Source organism: Larus michahellis, chromosome 10 (assembly GCF_964199755.1).
Source record: "Larus michahellis chromosome 10, bLarMic1.1, whole genome shotgun sequence".
Classification (NCBI taxonomy): domain Eukaryota; kingdom Metazoa; phylum Chordata; class Aves; order Charadriiformes; family Laridae; genus Larus; species Larus michahellis.
Window position 1 is genome coordinate 21716192 of NC_133905.1, and position 22177 is coordinate 21738368.

General features: G+C 40.8%; 1 protein-coding gene across 2 annotated transcripts in view; it reads right to left on the reverse strand.

The window, feature by feature from the left end:
• The window catches only part of VGLL4 (vestigial like family member 4), a 108092-nt gene that overhangs the window by 74913 nt on the left and 11002 nt on the right, over nucleotides 1–22177 (reverse strand). Inside the window, exons 1-2 of one of the 2 annotated variants that reach the window (XM_074602554.1) lie at nucleotides 20710–21053; nucleotides 13587–13663 (exon numbers count right to left, since the gene is read on the reverse strand). In XM_074602554.1, coding sequence (XP_074458655.1) covers nucleotides 13587–13650 — 64 coding nt within the window. In that variant the 5' untranslated portion in view covers nucleotides 13651–13663; nucleotides 20710–21053. Of the gene's footprint in view, nucleotides 1–13586; nucleotides 13664–20709; nucleotides 21054–22177 lie in introns of those variants that run through there. The other variant, XM_074602553.1, reaches the window with a different exon arrangement.

The window sequence follows — 22177 nt, forward strand, 5'->3', positions numbered from 1 at the left end:
CAAGCCTACTGTCATTACTAACTGAAATAGGTAAGGAGAGCATAAGTGCACATGTTTGAACAGACCAGTGGTTCGTTAGGAGGGAATAGCCAGAAGCAGTCATGAAGACCTACATTTTTCTATTGTCACAATCTTCTTCTCATTACTAATTAATGTTTGGGTACGACTGAAAGCAGAAAGACGATGGTAGCATTAATGTGATTGCATTAAGGTCAGTAGAACAGCTCATAATACCACTATGCCCTATTTCTGATAAGTAAAAAGAAAAGTAATTTTGAAATAGGCCTGCCAGATTACCAAAAGATCAGATAGATATACGCATACTGATCACCATTAAAAAAAATTAATAGTCTAGCTAGGGAGATCTATAAGAATAAAGGCAGCTAAAGAAGATTCAAGTTGTTATTTCAGCATGACACTGTCGTTGCCTTGTGGCTGTACCAATTTGTTTGCTCCTTCTCTACCTATAGAAATAGAGATACTAAGTTTTGAAGGGAGAATTAAATGAAATTTTCCCTCTCCTGAATGCAACAGAGTCCTTGAACCCTTCAGCAAAGCTGCTGGTTGAAAAACCAGTATTGTGCAGGATTATTTTATTAACAATGATTATTTTATTAGTGGCCATAAAATACTGACTTTTTCATACAGGAGATGGACAAAACGTATACCTATATGCCAAACGACGTTGTAAATTACATCACGGAGTAAGTGCTCACGCTATTGAGCGCCATAATAAGCACAGTAGTAAGTCTACTACACTTGGAAGTCTACTCCATGTTCTTTCGCATAACCCACGATCTCCCTAGGAAAGGAAGTCCCACGGGGCTTGCAGGAGCCCCAGCAGAGGTTCACCACCCGTATGACATCCCAAGCTGAACCGAGGTGCTTCAGGTCTGAGCCAGCAAGTAACTGCCCATGGCTCAGAAAAACTGCCCTTGGAAATACCTGCTACAGGCTACGGCCAGTCACCAGAGCACGGCTCTGCTGTGGTGGAACGTATCTCTGGTTCCAGCAGAGAAGGAAATTCTGACTCTCCCTGAAAACACACTACAGTACAAATGTTTCTTATTTGGAGAGCTAACGGTTTCCTGCTGAGAGCTTACAATCTGCTGAAACTTCATGCCTTTCTCTGGTCTTCCAAGGGGGAGATTCTTCTTGCCGCTTCCATTGTCAAGAATGGTGTTAGATTCCATTAATTGACCAATCTTCTGTGTCTGTTTTTGGCATCACAGATATGCATACCATACATTCTGGATGGCAATTTAATTATGCATATTTTTCAATGCCTAGCACAGCCATGCTTCTACAGGCTATTGTAATACAAGTAAACATTACTAAAATACACTACTTAGAACAATGATTCTACCTTAAACTATTCAGAATACCAACATGTTTGAATTCTTCCTATAATCTTTTTCTCCTGACACTATATTATCCTTTCAAAACACGCTCTGCCAGTTGTTATGAAAGTGGGTATCGTGAGATTTGGCTGAATAACGAAGGAAGCGAAAAAGAAATTCATGAAATTTCATTCCTCATGTCAAACTGCATTCCAGTTCTTAACTATGTTGGCATGCTCTGGGAAGCAAGGAGGGCCAGCAAGGGCTGGTCAGGAAGATAAACTGCCCTTTAAAGGCAAAACATCTGTTGGGAGTCACGAGAAGTTCAGTCAAACGGGTGAAGGCAGCTCAGCCACCGCCTCGTGGAACCACAGGATACTCACGGAACCGGTTATCGCTATTAACTCCAATAAAGTCCATCGAGTACTTCAGTCAAGAAGCGTCAGACAGATCAGAGGTTTTCCACTGAGATTAGTTAACTATTATTCTACTAAAAAAAAACCCAAACGAAAACCAAAAAACACCTATCTAGATTTTTGTAAAAAGTATAGACTGAAAATTTCTGAATTGCTTTTCCTGTCCACAGAAAAAGTCAGTGGAAAGCCCAGTACCTTCCTTCATAGTCAAACACTGAAAAATGACATTCTTAAGCCTAAGTTTCTCACATATTTTAAGAGAACAATAGTATTACCAATTTATAACAATTTTATTAATGACTGCTATAAATGTTAATACATTTAGAGCTAATTAACCAGTCAACTACACTTCTAAAAATAGAGTTCATCATTTTGAAATAAAAGAATAGTTTGGTTAGGCAAATATGACAACAGAAGAAAGAACATAATTACGGTAAGTACCAGCATTATGCAATAAATATATTCTGAAACTCTCCCAACGACAGAGGCCCCTGCTCAGTACGATCAGGGATTTCAATCAGAGGCCGACACTGCCGAACTTCAACATATGTGAAACTGTTTGGAAACCACTATATGGTCAACTGATGCGATAACTCTGAGGATAAATACTACCGAAAGAGGTCCTTAATTTGTCTTGTAATTTGGAGGCGAGTTCAGAGGGGAAATTAACATTTTTGCATGTTTATCTAAATGAAACACTTTGCAGGTCAGGCTAAGCAAGAGGAGCACGAAGATACAAGAACCGGGGAGAGAGACAGATGGAGCCGTAGATGAGCTGTCGCTCTTCTGCTATTATGAGCCAGATATATCCGCTCTAAAGAAAGCAAATAAAGGCCAGAGATTTATAGTAATAAAGTTACAACTGTAATACACAGATGTTTTCACATGAATCAAAAAGACGACGTGGGCACGACCCAGAAAATAAAAGCAGTTACTGCTATTGCCACGGTTTCAGGAAAACGAAGCCTAGTGCATGTACTCAAGTTATTCGATTTAAAACAAGAACACACAAAAGACTATTTCTGTCCAACTACTGTTTATAATTTCTCTCTCTTACAACGCAATAAAAATATATCCACAGCAAACTTAATTCCCGTGTTGGGAAAGTATTATTACCTAAAGGAACACTGTTGTAAGTGGATGGTCAAAGATACTCCTGTAATATACAGTGTAGTGTTTTGGGAGACCTTTTAATGAATGTGTCAGGAAGTTTAAAATCAGAAGAGAAGGGGGGGGGGAAATAATCAGAGGGGAGTAATAAATCATTCTTCACTCTTCAATTTCCTAAATAAGAAGCATTTCTCCTTTTAAGCTTACGGATGACAGAAGTTTCTGTAGTGACATTGTTTATAGCTGCACTGCAGATTCGTAGCTGGAGTTATGCTTGCACAAGTAATTGATTTTTTGATTCAGCAAGAAAAGAGGGGAAAAATTAAAAGTAAGTCATTGTGGTGTTTGCTTCTTGGGGGAGAAATATGTTCTCTTCAGCCTCAAACAAAGAATTGCTGCCTTTTTTTTTTTTTTTAAGCAATAGAGCAAAAGGCAGGAGTTAGTACAACAGAGTGATAATTGACTGTATCCTCCTTTTAGTTCATAAGCCATTAATTGGGACACTCATCATGGACTGGAAAACCTACGTTCACATCCCTTCTCCTCCAGGTCAGAATGCGGATGGCACACCATGAATAAAGTCTGGGTTCCCAGGAAGGGAAAGGAAAATACCAAACATATACCCATTCACTAAGAACTTGCATATTTCTCTTTACAACAGAGCTGTAAATATTCCACAATCATTTCACTAAGGACTGTATAAAGACAGTAAAGACTGTATAGGACCACCTCCAGTTTAACACTGCACTGCTTCTATTCACAACATAATACTGTTTTAACTACTGTGTGTGTATAAGAACTATGTATTTGACTAAAATCATCTTTTGTTTCAGCATAGGGTTTTTAAAACCCTAACTGAACACAAAGTCGACTCAGTCCTCCCTTCTTAGTCTTTCATTTGCTTACAGAAAAAGGTACCTGCAGGTTTGCCTGCCTGCGTAAACAGAAGCAAGAATTGCTACCTTGCACCAAAGCCATTCTCTTTCCCAAAAAGCCCTGGTTTGCCATCTGGGAAATGAGTTACAGTCCCTGCAGAATGTGTGGCATCTGGGGGCAGAACCTGAGCAAGGGGAGGGACAGCCTGGCCACCGGCAAGGGGCGAGAAGGAAGCTTTAAAGCACATCTTCCTAGACTTTGAGAGAAGTACCTACAAAAACAATTAAATAAGGAAAAAGTAGACAAACAATAGTAAATATACCGAATCAGAAGTATTTCTGAAATACTTTAGCTCCTTCCCTCTTACTCCTTCTGCCTCAGATGAACACTAGCTTTTCATGTGTGACACCGACATTCCCAAGCTTGCCCTGAGTCTCTGTGCTCTTAAAACACGTGGAAAGAACACCCTGGGAAAGACCCCGCATTTCACAAGTCAGCCTGCAGAATTTCTGATTAAAGAAGAACTTTTTTTTCCCCCAAAATGAAATAAGCCAAACATTTACCACATGAAGAATGGCCAGATTTTCACATGCTAGTATGTTCTGCCTAGCTGTAAAAAAAAAAATAAAAAATCCATTTATGTAGTTTCAGCTGCTGCCAGAAAATTTAACAGACAAAACTTAACGGTTGAATAATTTCCCAGCATTGTTTCAAAATTCAGGATATGATAAATATGTATTATTGTAAAATATACAAATTGAGCCGAAAGTTCCAAGTGTAGCATTTCAGAAACTACAATCATTTAGAAGCCCGTGCACTGACAAGTTCCACACTGTTACGTATGTGCTATCGCACTTAACAATATGGTATTCGGTCAGCGGCAATTTTCAGAGCAATGGATGGTATCCGATAACAAATTCCACTCTAGCAAGAAGATTCCTCCCCTTCCATTTGCCAAACAACATTTAAAGAGAGTGTTTCTGTAAACATCTTTCGCTTGGGGGTAATGCCACCAATCACTGCCAATATTTTATCTTCAATTAGCTAAAAAGGATTGAGAAAGAAAAGCTGCATTGTTTGGCTGCAATTGCTGAGGAGCCCTGTGCAGCCCATCTCCTGGGCTGGTGCAGCATGGCTAGAAACATCTGGTACGCTGAAGGATGCTACAACACGTTTACAAACTCTAGCAGGCAGCTGAACCTCTTGCAAACTTTTTTTAAAATTAATTCGGGAAAAAATGTTTGGACACTTTTGTTCCCAAAGGCATTACCATCACTCCACTGATTATGCTAATGGTCTTCTACTGCTATTAAAATACATCTAGGCGCCAAGCAGACAATTGCCCCATTTTCCAGCCTATTTAACAAGTTGAAAACATAACTCTACTCATTCTTTATCTCCTTGCTACAATAAACTTCGAGAAAAAAAGGGTGAAGCTTTCTGGAGGTAAGAATATTTTTTATTTTGTTAAAAAAACCAACAACACAAAACCAAACCAAAACAACCCAAGCAAACAGCTGTGCAATTTAAGACTCCTACTTTCAAGAAAGCCCTAAAAATGACGAAATGGCCCTGACACCATTTGTAAGAAAGTACCCTGTGAAATACTGAAAAATACAAACAGCTAAAGGCTTTTGAAAGACAAAAAGCAGAAGGTCAGGAATTCAGCCATTCAGGTATTTTACTCAAAAACAGATTAACTGATATTTAAAACAGAGAAGATATTAGTATTTTCTGGCCTGTACGGTTCATAAATTTAAAAGCAGAACACTATGCATGTTATTACTCACAGTTTTATTCTTTAAAGCTTTTGGTACTCATACAGCAACAACAGATGATTCAGGCTGCATCTCAATGATCAAACCACACATGTTTTTCCATCACAATATTACTAAACTAAAACATCGCACCTCCATACTTTCCCTCCCTTTCAGTAAAAAAAAGATGCCACAAATTCCACTCCAAAACTAACAGGACTCCCCCTCCTCCCCTACCATTGATTAAACACTACGTACATGACTAGCTGACAAATCCAGTTTAACACCTCTTGTGGCTGTTGAGGGATTACAAACATGGATTTTTGCTGATACTGCTTCTTAGAATTTAGCTTTTCCTCCAGAAAATTTAAGTTTCTCTTTTGCTAGACATCACAGATAAGCTCTGACCACAAGCACAGTTGTTAATTGATAAAAGCTATTCAGTTACTTAATTGCATATTAATTTCCGCAACTAAAGAATTCAGTATATTAAGCTGAGTTACAGAACCCCAAAATCTAACCGCACCTCTAATTTTCGAGACCTAACTCTTTGCCTATATCAAATATCTGCCTCTTTGAACCAACAGACGTATTCATCCCATCACCAACCTGGCCGAAAGACAACCAAATCCATATTTTAATTTACCACAAAAGAAGAAACAAACATCCATACGGACAGTCCGCTTATTTTCATATGAGAAATAATCATGAAGCACTTCTTACCCTCCTTTCAACCCCATGAGGGAAAAGTCTTCTGAAGAAGTCGTCAAGCTCTGAATGAAAGGTTGTGCTGGGTTGGTTAATAAGAGACATCCAAGAGCTGACTAAAAATCCCCTCACTTTGCAAGCGCTGAAGAGCAACATGCATATAAAACACTGTTAAATTTATTTACAGAATACAGAAGAAAAATCTGGGTTAATGTGGTTGTGTTGCCCTCAACCTAGCCAAGTAGGATTTCAGCAAGTGTTGTCCTACAAAACAAAAAGTAGGAGGTTAGGATCAAAAATGACTCCTCCACTCACTGGAGGTGTCCTGAAAGTCATAGGAACCCAAGATTTTTAGTAGAAGCATCACATAGAACCTTTTCATTATAAGGGAGATTTTTATCTAGCCTAAGTTGGGAAAAAAACAAGAGAGTGATTTAGTCAGCCCTGTTGGCAACACTATCTCTTAATGTTATCTATAACGACTAGCAGCTTGCCCACGGGAAGGCACAAGAACTAGCACCACACTCTTCAAGGCAAAGAATTCCTTAAGGGTAGCTTCCCTCTGAGCTACTGTAAAAGACAACAACCAATTTATTTCCTGAATATTCCAAAAGTGACAAGCAGAAAAGGAGATGTGCTGCCTACGCACCGAATTCCACTTCCACGGCAGCACTGGTGTTCACGGCATCAGACTCCGCTAGGATGTTTTTGCCAGGTTCCTTTGCACACCAAGAGAGCTCAGGGCTCCCAAGGGGTTATTAACATAACGCCAAGAAGGCATTAGCAGTGGTGAACAAGGTGCTACAATGACGAATCGGGAAACGCCAGTTTCCATCTCTGCTTCTGACTCGCTGGCTGAGTCACCACTATCGCGATAGCGCTGCTCTGGTTCCTGCCCTCCACGCTCTGCCTTCAGAACAGGGACTACCTCGTCCCAGGTGTCTGTGCAGCGCCAAGGACGACAGAAAACGTCAACGTTCTCAACATCATTACAGCGAAAAGAATAATCACAAACTACAGAAATAACGGTAAAAAAATAAACACAAAATGGAAGTGGCTGTGTACTAAACTATTAAGTGTATTATACTTGTTATCGGGGACACAAAATGACAGATTTTGCATGAAGGGAAAAATAGTTTACCATCAAGTCTATATGAGAACTAAGGGGCAGTACACAAACACATTTTAGATTTCAAAAGAGCTCTAAACGGGCTCCAGGTTGCCCTTATTGAACCAATTTGATTCCCTTCCACCCCTAAACCAAACGTTCCACAAATAAGAAGTAATACTGAAATATCTCTTAACTACAATGTGCAGCTGAGACTTCTTCCATTCATTTCTTTGTTACAAGATCTGCTATTTTGGATACAGATGTGCAAATAAAAATACAAAGGGCAAATCACATGAAGCCTATTGGAAATTTTTCATCTTGTTTTAAATAATCCTTTGTGAGATAATATTTATCATCCTTACCACTAGCATGCATTATTCCTCCCGGTTCCACCCAGAATGGGGCGAACTTGTGAATAGAAAATAAACAAGGACTGTGACGTGATGCTGCTATTTCACTGCTGGGTAAAAACGCGATCACTGTTTCACATTTTTTTAAGCGGACGAATTTGTAGAAAAAACCCCACAACAACAAAAAACGCCAAGAACCGCCCCCCAAAAGCAAACCTCAAATGAAACCAATTGTTGAGACTGTCTTTGTACTAATTTCATTCTCAGAGCAAGTTCCATGCAATTCCTCACTTCTAGTCAGGCAAAAAACCTTCAGGATCTGAGGGATTTTGACTGCTGATTTAAGTGCTCACACAGTAGGATGGAAGCCATTTAAACTTCTGCAAACGTTGATATTAAAACCTGCCTTAGGCTCGCTGCTATAAATTCAATATAAATTTACAAAACAAACAGCAGTGTAGGCGAAGTGTCCTGATGATGCTAGAAATATTTCATCATTAAGATCTTCAGCACAAATCGCAACATTCAAGTCTAATTCTACTATTATTAGTGCTTGCTTTGTATTTAAAGACAGGCTTAGAGTCATCACCCTCCTCAATAGTGTTAAAAATTAATAAATTGTTCTCAGCTCAGCCCTAAAGTAATACCTTTTTTAAGATCAGCTACCCAAAACAACCAGTTGTTGCATATTTATTAATTATGAGATGGTAACCAGCACCAAATTCATTCTCCTAACTGAATTGATTGATACGAATGAAGAACAGTAAGAACTGATGCGTAGGACTTGTCTACATGAGGATTTTATTACAAAGTGGATTAGGGCAGGGATTTGAATGCACAATAATTCCTCTGTACTAGAAATATCAACTGCATGGTCTAGCTTAATTATCTGAAGTGGATTAAACTAAACCACATAAAAGAAACTGCTGCCAAACAATAATAGCGTTCACAGGCAAGAAGTGTGGAATAGCAGCAGTTCCAGGCTTCCATGCCTACAAGGATGACACACGCGACTGACGGTACATGTGCACAAAGCACGGCTTGATCAAAGATCACCTTTTTCTTTTCTTTTTTTTTTTTTTTAATGCAGTCCTGTACCAGTTTTTCAAACCATAAATCAAGATCCGACAGGTATGGAGTTGGTACAACGTATTAGAATGCAAAGCTATTACCTAGGACTTTATTGTGCCATTTATTAGCTGTTTCCAAGCCTTTCATTTCCTTGTGGAAGTGTATTTTCTTCTGTTTTCCAGCAACAGACTTTTCACTATATTATCCTCAGAGACTAAGAAACAACGTGTTTTTTCTAATTCATTCCCATATTCTTAAACTGGACTTGCATATTGGAGGGAAGCATAAGTAAAGTGTAACTATAAAACCAGCACAGGCTGAGTACACAGTGCTTTCAGCAGTCTGCAAGCCCAAGTCCTTATCAGCATTTTCCTTCACTATCCAACAACACTATTATGCTTTTAGAACAGTTTATAACTGAAAGACCAGCTCCAAAGCCCTTAATTTTATAAGGGATAAATACAAAATGCTAATCCTCCTGAATGTCTGAACACTTGCTGTTCGACACAATAATGGGAAGAAAAAATGTGCTTTCAGTAATTCTTTGTCTTTACTTAAATACTACCAGCTTCTACCGCGGTCTTCGAAAAATAGCCAACTTAAATCCCGAACGTGCGAGAGATCAGTACAAGCCCAGTAAGAAAGTAGAGGGAAAGGAGAGGAACAGAAGAGTAATGAGTAGCATCAAGCATCTCATTGCAGACTTGATTTTTGCAACTGTACAATAACCCACGTTCGATAAGGTTTCCAGCCATGCTAACGTTAAAGGACAGCAGCCATCCACAGCTCTTGCAGATGCTGCCTTCAGCTGAAGCCCACTTGTGAAGCACTGCAAAAGCCCAGCAAAGCCTGGGAGATGTCACTCGCAGCGACAAGAGCTGCACGTCACCTACCCCAGCACCGAGCAGTGCCGGGAGCCAGCGCAGCCTTCCTGCATCCTCGCCCTTCTCTACAGACAGGAGAGCCATTAGCCACAAGCCTTCAAAATGACTGGCTAATGATGATATCACCGTATGCTTTCCTTCCACCGAAATGATAAAGCAAGTTTGGACAATAAGTAAACAATGAACTCCATTAGGAAATATCCTTACCCTCGCCTTTAAATTTATCACCCCTAAAGGAGTGTCTGTCGCCTTTTGTTCCGCTGTTTTGGGGTTGTTTTGTTGGGTTTTCGTAAGTACAGATTCACTATACCGTAAGCTTAAATAATTGCTTACATCACAGTGGTAATCATCACAAATACAAAATTACAGTCATCATTTCTATAATTAATCATCTCCACGACACAGTAGTTAACCAAATGCATTTCATAAATTTTCTTCGATAACAAGTGTGGAGTGATTTAAACTGGGAGTTGTTGAAATACAGTATATAGCACAGTTCACGAAATAAAAGAGAGATGCGATTAAAAGCAACATATAGTGCAAACACACCCCTGAAGGTCAACCTTATTGACACAGGTGCAGCCGCAAAAAAAACCAAACCAAAATAACTGAAGGTCATATTTGTTTAAGAAATCAATAACCATTCCGGGAAATCTACATAGCCATATATCTCATTCATTTCTTTAAGCGCTGGTAAGTTTAAAGGTGTTTGTTTTAAACAGAGTGGGATTTGCATATACACCTACACAATTCTACATTACTTGGCACTGCACTGAGTGCCCACAGAGATAAGAGGATCCTTCATGTTAAAAAGAATTAAATTCATAAATACTGGTAATATTCCTCCTCCAAATACACCTAGACAAACAAGAATAAAATTAAATAGGTACCAGCTTCAGGAAATAAACCTTGTTTTTTTAACAAGAACCTGTATCTGTGCTGCTTGGATTCAGTAAATGCACTCGAAGGCTGCTGATTTATCTAAATTAGTTTGAAGTTGAGGTTTAGATGGGATTAAAGCATACCAGGGTGTGAAAGTCTGCCATTTAAGATGTCTGCAAGAGGACCGAGGGTTTGCGTACAAGCAGTACTAAGACTTCCAAGAAAAGAAGCAGTGACAATTATTGATACGTATAAATAAGAGACCACCACCAACTTCAGCTAGCTTCCTACCTTGTGTGGGAGCATACACGGCCAAACTTCAAAAATATTTTATATGCATTCCTACACTCGATGGCAGAGAAGTGTTAAGACTACCTTTATTTTTCTCATAAAAACTGTAATAGTAAACTACTTTGAAGAGAAATAATTTTCTGATATTATAGTTAAAAATCAATACCTTAATTGCTTAAAATGGTCTTTAAAAAAGAAGTAAATTAGCAGTTTTCAACTCTTACATGGCATATAGCTTAGATGAGAATACCTGAGGTGAGCTTAATCATCTCAACAGGCAGATTTGTCGTTTCACTAGTGGAATCTAACCACTAGTTACTTGCTAGCGTTGTCATGTCAGGATAGCGTACAGCTAGATTTCCTTTGCTTGCCATTCAAAAATAGGATAAAATTTCAACCATGAAAAGCGCAAAGGGCATCAGGAGTTATCTGTCAGACAAACTTCTATTCCAGCACAAAAGTAAAAGACTCAAGGTAAGACAGAAATGTTTCAGAAGCTAAATTAATCTGAAATCCTTATTCAAAACTTTGGAAACAGGAAACTTCATGGTATCATCAGAAATGCCAAAAAGAGCCCACTGGAATTTTTTTCCAATGAATCGACAGTAAAATTACCTGTATGTATCACCTAAATACAAGAAACATCACTGAAATAAATTCAATAGTTTGTTCAGATATCGAGTATCTGAAAGTAATCTCATTTAAAGAAAAAAAATAAAAAAGAAATTATTCCACTCCTGGTGATGACTGGAGTATTAGAAATTCTGTGTAGAATTTTACTTGTTGGAGAAGGTGGAAGGGGACAGAGAAATCCAGAGAGGACCACTGCTACAACTGCCGGAGCAGCACGCCGGGCACTTCAGTGGAAAGCTCAAGGATGATCGCTAAATTCAAAATGAAGACTAATTTCAAGCTGTCAGTATCCATTCTGCAACACAGAGTGAGTTCTGGCTGCCGCCATTTCCACAAAAGCTGACACAAAAAAGTGCAAGTTCAGTGACTGATCCGGACTACCCGTTTCTGCCTTTTTAGCAGCTTTTTGTAGTGCAGCATTCTTGGTGTGCAGTATGCACAACAACAGGACGAACCCAGAGACAGCATAAGTTAGAAGCTGGAGAGTGGCATAAATCTAATTAAGTCTAAGTGGTAAGACTAAAGGAATGTAAATTAGAACCAGATACATAGCAGCTTCCTCACATGCAAGTTGCATTGAATCAGACTTCCTCTGGATTCTCCAAATCCAGCCCAGCATTCCTACCCTGTGGAACTCAAAATGAAACTGGAGTCTTAGGCAGTAGTTAACCAAAAAGAATACATTTAAGCTTAAGAAAATTGAGAATATGTATTCAAAATACATATATATCAAAATATATATAAAATGCAATCAAAAGAAAATAGGTTAAGCTTTTGCCTTTTCTACAAATACGTAAGTTAGTTTCCATGAGAAATCCCCCAGGCCAAAACCACGGTTGAAACTCTTTCCTCAAGGATTTCCACAGCTGTTGGTTTTACCAGTAACAGTCACGAACTGGAGCAAGCAACCAAACCATCCTACTACAGTGGGGTCAGTAAAAACACGGCATTTACCCAGCAGCAAGGTGAACATGAAAGAACAGCAAACCCAATATTCATTACAAAGCCAAGAGCCGGTAATACAGGAGCTCATCAGAGTATGAAACCTTCATTTTACAAACATCTGGAAGAGCGAGCTACTATTATCTTCACTATTTGAACATACACAAAAATTCTGAGACCTGTTGTCCACATACACTGTGTTTCTTTACTTTCCAATTACTTTAGTAAGTTGATTAGCAACGGCAGTAAATCAATTCTTTTATTCAATATTCAAGGCCGTTACTTTTCAAAAAATATATACAGAATAAAGGAACAAAGACCAAAAGAAGAAAAGCTGAATTCATCTTAAAAGGTGATTTTATGCACAGAAGCCACACAAAAGACACACAAAAGCGGTCTGAAATCCAAAATATCGGTTTTCTAGTTAGCACCTCCTCAGGTGGATACCCAAGATGCATACACTTCTGAGCACCTGGGCTACTCAGATCAAAACTGACAGAGACATTTACTACTAAGCATGCAGGGAACAATCTCATCTACAAAGCAGCACTGCAATTTGGTAGAATTGAAAACATTATTCTAACATTAGTCAACCCGTTTTAAACACTTATTGTGAATGTTAAAAGCAAAAATATTACTCAAATGATTAGCAACATACGCTTGTGTAGCTGCCACTGAGATCATTCACAATGATAACACCCTGTACTCACCTTCTAGCAGCAGCAAAAGGAAAATGGAGTGCTCATTACTAATGGTAACAGTCTACCTCTTTCATTTTATGAACTGGAAAGGAATATTTGCAACCCACTCATGCCTACACAGTTATGTGTTCTTAAATGAAAACAGGTCTAATTGATTTTAGTAGGGAGCACAACTTGTCAAATCATCCTCAGTTTGACAGCAGCTCCATTACAACTTTGTGTCCACCAGCAATGCAAATGCCATTGGGAAAAGAGGGGCACCTTTATATGAATTGATAACTACATTTTCAAAGTAACGGGAATGATTCTCCCTTGCATACCGACCAATTTAAATGCAATGTATTGGTTTTGCACTTGAGGGAGAAGGCCTTTGAAAGGCTTCTGCAGACATTTTTCTACACGCCTTAGATTCAAAAAAATGCAAAGATGGATAAAGCCAGCACGTAGGCTGATACGCAGCACAAACATAATGCATGGGGATCCAACAAAGCAGAGAACTAAGTTTCAGACTTACGTTTCTCATCATCAGCATGTACTAGAGACGCTGCCCTCGACAAAACATCCAATGGAGTCTCCATTCCTCTCTGGATCCTGGAAAATTCAGAGTCAAAGTTTCAAAGAGTAAACTCCCAGAGCCCTTACTGCAATGTAGCAGGTGGTATGCCACTTCTTCATCGCATACACACACCAGGTTTTACCGAAGGAAGTAGTAACAAACAAGAGCATGACCGCAGGAAGAATCAAAAATCCAGGTTTCTGCAGCTCTTTTCATGTTATGCCAGCCCAAGATTTGTTAAAACTAAGTCATTGCTGAAAACAAGGAAACACTGGAATTATCTTACCCACCAACTACTCATCCAGAACAAGCCAGACCAAATTCCCAAGTACTGGACTGCAGCTGATGACCACTGCCCATGTGTGTTGCAACTGGGCTATCTGCTGTACGCTGTAAGCGTTTTTGCCTCCCACGTGCCGGCCCTCCATCCCCATAAATAGCTACTCGAGACAATACCCAAAGATGCAACTCATCTGAAGCAAAGATGACAGCTGGCCCCGCTACCTACATCAGCAGAAGATTGCTTTACATCCGTAGCATTCAATAAACTTGTCCTCCATACCCTCCTATGCCCAAAGTGGAATTATCCAAAGCTTATAGGCCATTAAGACATGTTCTTACTCCTGAACATATATATAGTCAAACACTGGGCATGCGCATATATATTACAACACACACAGAAATCTGTAACTTGTATAATCATAATCACACCTCAATAGCGGCTTTTCCCTGTCGTCCCCCCCCCCCCCAGCACATAATTCCATACACGAAAAATTAACCTCGTCACATAAACCCACATGTTTCAGCACTAACTAAGCAACAGACTCTCCCATAAAAAAAAATGAAGTGTATTAAAGCTTACATAAACTTCTCAAAGTTTCACATGAATGGCTTCAAAATTAAAAAAGAAGTTCCAAAAGACATGAAAGGGAAAGGAAGAGAATAACATGTTGTCAAGATGCTTTTGTTAAAAGGCCAACAACTTCTATGTGTTTTTAAATAAGAAGGCAACAGCATAGACAGAACTGTTAAGAAAACAAATGGAGAGAGAGAGAAAACCCAGGACTGCTAACAATTCCGTTGGGTTTTTTCCCCGCAAAACTAGCGTGCTATTCTGTCATAAGAACTGTTTACTGTAACTTTACAGTGTGATCTTAAAAAAACAAAAAAAAAAAGGTAGTGGCAAGTACAGAAATCTCAAACACATGTATATAGACTTAACAACAAGCATATGTTTGGGAAGCAATTTCCTTGACTTTGCACTATAAATAATAAGCTTCGCTATCCTCCCTCCCTCTTCCTAAATAATGTCAAAGACTTTAAAACTAATCAAAGATTTCAGAGCATAAGAGAAGGGATTTTTAAAGTATTTTTAAGTTTCAAAAATATTTTTTCAATAAAGAATTAAATCCAGTCTTGTTTCCAAAGAACTGTGCAAGAAGAGACATAACTGACATAACTAAGTACAATGCTTGAGGATAAAAACATGCATTCTCCCTCCCTGTCAGAATCAGCTTTTGCTCAGAAACAGTATTTTAACTAAACTTATAAAATCAGTTAACTCTCTCATTTAAAGACAATACACATGGCAAGAGGTTTTAGAAAACAAGAGCTTACATTCTCATTTTACTACCTTTGTCTTTATTAAATATTTCTTTATGTCCGGTTTGGCCATACTCTCTTCCAAATCAAAGCAAAGATTTGGAGGAGAGTGTTCACTAAAGAAGCCTTCAGCATCATTCCACTTCGACCCCATAGACCTTGACGCTTGGTTTCTTTCCTGCTTTTTGTTTTCTCGGAGCTTAAAATTTGTGTTTATTTGTTTATACTTTATTTCTCCCCAGAGTGTTGATTACTGACCCTCTCATGCAAATTCCTCTAACAGAGTGAAAATTCATTGAGAAAAAAAGATTAAAATACGTCTGATCAGATGATGCAGCTACATCAACCTAATGGCTAACTCAGGATTTAGCACTAACCAGCCCCGTCCGAAATGTCAAAGACAGCCAAACAAAGCTTTTTGGGCAACTCTTTAGACAGACCCCCTTGATAAAGAACACCACAAAGGATATTAGGATGTCTTTTATTGAAAGCGAATTGCTGTTTTCTTTAAGTTTTTTCAGTAATTTTCAAATAATGGGAGTAGCAGATGCCCAAACGCTTTCTGGAATGTGCTCCCAGTAAGAGAATTAGCTGGTGACAGAGGTCCACACTGAGAGAAGGACACAGGAACCAAGTCTTAATTCTATTCAGGAAATTAGACACTTTAAAAACAACTTCACCAAAACTGGCCTCAATATAGTTTTGTAGCTTCGCATATTATTTAAGTTCCCATCATGAGAGCGCTGCAGAAGTGTTTCTCTAATAGTTAAGGTCTTGCGAGAAGCACTGTGTCCATTCAAGGGCTTCTTTGGAGGGATGCTGTTAATACAGGGATCTGCAAACTCCAGGGTGCAATACCGTACACGCTGCGATTTTTTAAACATGTTGCAAGCATTTACAGTTATAAAAATTTCCTTCAAGGAGCTATAAACTTCCAGATTATTTTTCAAACAATACGAAATATCCCTCTATCCCTAAATTAAACTAACAAGTCTGGGGTAACAGTTCAGGAAAGAAATAAAGGTTGCCTATGAGAACGAGAAAGGAGGAATCTTCTCTTGGGTAGTTCAAAGCTTAAAAGCCTAATTGCACCTGGGCAAGGCCAACAACTGCTGCAGCCTTCCGAGAACAGCCCGCTCACCCTCACAAGAGTCTTCTTTCGGAAATGAAAGAATAGTTCAATTTCCAGGGTTCTGACAAAAGACAATGAAAAAGCAGACTTCCAACAAGCGCCAGCTAATTCTGTGTGACACAGAAACCCGTCTGTGCAGCAGAAACTAACCTCCATCAAAGCTGAGTTTTTCTAAGTATTCCTGTCAAAACCCAACGCTCTGGCAGCCTTTGTGCAAGTATTGCTCTCTACGCGGACCTCGTAAGGGAAAAGAAATGACAGACGAAACACAAGACTACAAACTTAACCTCCTCTGGACAGATCTGATTTAAACACTATGGAAACAGTTTCATAAGCATCTTACTTGTTACAAAATCTTAACTGTTAAAGAGACACATGCCAAAAGCGCTTTTACAAGAGTTCAAGGTATTTTTTATCTACCGTAATTTCTAATATTGATTTAATATCTCACTCCGTCCTTTTCTTTATCAGCTACTGCTTCCACTCAACATTGCCCTTGTCTGCAATCTCATCTACACAGCAGCAAAGAAACGTTCTGAAAGACAGTAAAGACATAGAATGTAAAATCATAGAGCGTCTGAAAGACGTGTAAGATACTAAACACTGATCCACTAGCAAGTTCTTCATGCAACGCGTGAAGAACACAACACCCATTAGCATAACGAAACAGGACATCCTTTTCCCTCTCCTTTTCAAGCTTTTGCAACCTCCACGCACATATGGAGGACTCTCAGCGTTGCAAATGCCTGTTAACATCTTTTGGAAGACTACAGAGAAATTAAAGCTTTTGAAAATGAACAGTTAAGCGATTTCACAGATTTACACAGCACCTTCCAAACATCCGGGAAAGGCTATGGGGAAAAACCCTAAGGTTGATTGTTGGAAACGTAAGTAAACGGGCAGTAGAGAAACCGGCACCTGAGACTAATGACAAGATGTTTATTCAGTCCTATGAAAGTTATTATTCACAGTGGGGTACGTCAGGAAAGATCTGAAATAAAGAGAAGAACTTTATATTTGATTAAGAAAAAGGGGGGAACAGTGACGGGGCAGAAGGGAAAGAGAAACACACAATATTATGTTTGCGTCAGTGATCTCCGCTATGGCGATACGATGGCGTTTCTCCTGAACAGATCTTAACTAGTAACCCAAGTAACGAGTTGGATGACAGAAACAAGGGAAAAGGTAGATGATGAGAACAAAAGGCCCGTACAAAAGCCATGCTGTGCAGATCAGGAAAATCAGAAGAATTTAGACATAGTTTGGACATGAAGATCTAAAGAGAGGTGACAGCCGTAAGGACACTTGGATTACAGGTCTGACTGAGGCACAGCAGAACAGCACGGCCAACAGCCATCACAAACAGCTTAACGAGAACCATCTGAAAGCAGACACTAGTAAGAGGTCTCTATTAAACTTTTTGAGTGTGAACTAGACATCTACATGATGCCAAGGAGAGAGAAAGACTGAAGTTTTCAGTGATGTAGAGAAAACTCTGGTACTTGAATTCACAAGTTTAGTGAAATTATAGAGATAAGGTAGGAGGGAGAAGAAGTGGATGAATAAACAATGCCCATTATAACAATGAAAAAGCGAGACAAGAATAAGACACTCAAGAAGCAATCAAGAGTGAGGACTAAAGTGAAGTAAGCATAGATAAACACAAGGAAAACAAGATTAACAGAAGAAGATGGCCAAATAGGTGAAAGGCAGTTGACATCTAGGAAGATACAGGCACAGTACTTCCCAGCCAAATCCATAACCAGGAATACCTCCAGAAAGAGACTCCGGGTGATTTCAATGTAAGAAAGCTAAACTGAAGAGGAAATCCAGACACGACTTATCAGCACAATCAATACGTCTACAGGGGAAAGGAAGATAAAGCAACAGTTTGATGTAAGCCAGGTCAACATCTTTAATTTTTAAAGATAGGAGAGAGTAAAGCATATTTGTACTGTGAATGAGAACAATGATAAGCGCGTTGTATTTATTCAATGTGTCCTCAATAGCTAAAATATGTTTAAATGCCTTCAGCTGCACCTAGATCAGAGCTTCTACTGCTGGATCCATAAATCCTGCGTTGAGATACACATGCAAAACGTTAACTGCAAGTGCTTGGTTTAGACTGTGATTACCATGGAGTGGTGATCACCCTTCTGCACGTATAAGTCTCAGTCTCCAGAGTGAGTTCAGGCTACCCAGCCAAAGGAATCATTGAAAGATCGTGCTTTTTTTCTTTTTATTTTTAAATGTATTCAGTACTTCGTTTCTTTTCACCATGCTTGTTTTGCATGTGGAAAATGTGTTTGAACAGGCAAATCTTCAAACAGAAACAACGACTTAACTTATCACACAGAAAATTATAAGCTCAAAGTAAACCTTTGGCATTTTACCTTGTGCTTTTTGTTTTCTTGTTGCGTAAATCCTCCTTAACAAGGTAACATTCTAAAATGAAAGCTATTAGCAATAGTATTTGAATTAAAAGCTAGCAAATGTAAGAAATTAAAGGTGGAAAAGTCTAACCTGACCATGTCTTGTATCTACAGGATCGCCCAGTCCATCTGCTGCAAACATATTGTGAAACATTTAACCACGGTAAAAGAACTGAAACTACCTTTTATAATAGAAAACTTTCAAATGTATCTGAAAACAAAATTAACCTTCTCACTCTCTCCATATTGCACTAGGTATCAAAGCTATATATATTTAAACAAGAACCTCCTGATGCTTTGTAATGTGAAGGCACTTCTTCAGGTAACATGCCCCAAAGGTCTGCATTGATTTTTTTATCCCATTTTAGCTACTAGCCATATTTCATACCACCAGACTGTCGGACCTACGCCTTCCAGTGCCACTTCTGGGTGCTCATCGCTTACAGCAATGGCCTGATTCCTACTCTAAGGTGGGTGTAAAAGCTGGGTGGTAGCACCCATCTCACCAAGTCGCTACTGAGCGGAGATAAAGGCGGGGAGCAACTCCTGCAGCACCCTGCACCAAACCACCCTGTCCCTGCTCCCCGCAAAGGATGCTGGCAGTTCAGCTGCGACTGGTTCAGCCCAGTCGTTTGCCTCAAAAATAAAATGCAAACATACAGCACAGCCAAATTCTACTAAGAGTCTAACTGCCCAGATCCGTGTTTTAACTATGACTGAAAGTAGTTCTTGCAACTGATCCCAAATACTGAGATTATAACGGGTGTATTGATGAGAAGAGAGATGTAGGGGATTTAAGCAAAACACACTCTACGTAAGAAATATCCTCACAAGCAGGCAGATAGGAAAATACAAATAAAGGCCAAGTAGTTTGGAGAAGAGCCTTAAATAAAAGTGTATGTATTTTTAAAGCAAGAGAGGCAGATTGCTGCCAGATTTCATACAGCTTTGGATCTAAGGGTTCTTAATACCACCGCCTGCACAGAGAATTTCACTCAGGTTTCACAGCCTAAAGTTTGTTCCTCTATGAGGAATGCTCTTTAAACAACTCCCTATTCTAAAGTTAGAGGAAATCTAATCAGAAAAGTTATCCTCCAGGAGAAATCCTGGAGCGCTTTATCAGTTAGTCCTCTTTGGTTTAATTACAAAATGCCCATTATTTCTCATTCCTGATAATCCCGAAGCACCAACAGAGTAAAAGGGAAGCAAGCCGGCTTCATGGTTTCTCAAATGTCAGTGGAAACGGCTGTTAAATTCCCATTCATCGCACTTTCAGAAAAGGGGTGCACCGGTGTCATGTGCAGCCAGCTTGACTCGGAAAATTAATTACTTCTGATTACATCTGGAAAACATAAAGCCAGCTTGCCCGAACAGACTGAAATTGCAGTGGTAAGGATGAAATAAATAAATAAATAAAAATCTCTACGAACAGAATATACCAGGGACAGAGTCAAAAGCCTTAACAGCGCCCTTGGGATTCGTTCCAGATTTTCACCAGGGGACTGATGAAATTCCAGGGCTTTTCTCTCTTAAGAGAAACCCCCTGTCGGGAGGCTAAGGTGTGAATTTAAGATGGCAGTCGAAATGCACACCCCCCCCCCCCCCCCCGCTCGGCCCTATCTCTCCCGGATAACTTTCCAGAGAGGAAACTTCCCCTCGGGATATTTCCTAACCCTTGGCTTTTTCCCCCCCCAGCTTTCGCTGTGACGATGCCCTCCGGGAAAACCGCCCTCCCCGCGGCGGGATCCACCCCCGCCGCCGGGAGAGCGGGTCCGGCCACCGGCGGGACGGCGCGGTCCCCGCGCCGTCCCGCCGGTGGCCGGGCCCGCTCTCCCGGCGGCGGCGGCCCGGTTCTTCCCCCTTCCCAACAGTTTCCCCCGCCTCCAGCTGCCCCATCCCGTTCCTCCACACTCACCAGCGTGCTCCCGGGCGGGCCGAGGTGTGTGTGTGGGGGGGGAAACGATACCGGAGGGCCGGTTGTTTACTGCCGGGTCCGCTCGGAGGAGGCGCGGCGAGCCCCGGGCGCCGGGCGCCGCTCGCTGCACGGGCCCGGGGAAGGAATCCCAGGAATGATGGAATTCTCCTCCTAGCAGGTGGGGAGAGCGGGGCGGCCCCATTGGCCGGGCGGCGTTATGAGGTCAGCATAATTAGGGTAATGAGGCGCTGACATCATATCCTCGCAGGTAGAAGGGAGAGCGCGGCGCTGGCGGCGGGGAGGAAGCGGGGGAGGCTCCGCCCCCCATCAGGACACGCCCCCACAAGGCTCCGCCCTCCCCGGCCACGCCCCGCCTTCCCGCGCACAAAGCGATGGACGGGGAAGGGCTGGGGAAAAGGCTGCTTCCCCGCCCCGGCACCGGGGGGGAAAGGCTGCTTCTAACCCTCCCGGTACCGCGGGGAAAGGCTGCTTCTCCCCCCCCACCCCGGCACCGGGGAGACCGCCCCCCCCCCCCACCTCCCCGGGGAGCGAAGCGAGCGGTGCCCGCAAGCGGGAGAGGAAGGAAGGCAGGCAGCCACGAGGGACGCTGGTCGTTCAGCGGCTCTTCAACAAACTTTAAAAGAGCTTTTCCAGAACCAAAGGGGAAAACAATGAAATAGTTTCCCTGAAGAACAAAGAAGGCAGGAATACAACGCGTTTAAATTTAAAACCGCATTACAATGCGCCTGAGAAACTGGCTTAATAGCCACACACGCAATTAAAAGACGCACAAATGACGGAAAGCAAGCTGATTTTCGGCTCCAAAGGTATCGCACTAGAGCTGGGCTGGAGGACAACGGCCACATATTCAACACGGTTTGAAGATACTAGGTCTGAACGGATCTGGCATTTTCTTTATTTCCTGTTTACAGCTCGTACTCCTGAAGCGTATTTTTACCGAATCCCTTCTTGCAAGGGCTATGACTCACTGAGGCAGCCGAGGACACTGCCAAGAGTCAGGCTGGTGTGAAACGGCAGCTCAGCGATGGCCCTGCTCAGCAGAGAGCTCTCCTACGCCCCAGAGTACAGGCTCCTATCTGCCAATACAAAAAGCCTGAAAATAGCCAGAAAGATCCAGCCCCCTCAAACTGGATTCCTGTGAAAAGCAAGGAACGTAACCGCTCCAGGGAGCCCAGCACAGCCCTGGTCAGCCCTGTTGCTTTGTAGCAGCATTCAGTCCCAGACTGACATTTTCAAGACTAAGCAAATTTAGGAGCACATCTTGCTGAGTTACTTTGCCTGTTTTGAGTAATTTCATTAAACTAAACTGTCACAATGTCACGCTTGTACACATGAAACAGCCGCTTCTCAGAAGCTGAGCTAAGACTTTACCAACGTACCCTGAACAACCCGGTAATGCTGTTTTTATGCCACAGGCATTTTATCTTGCATACATTAATGGTAATTA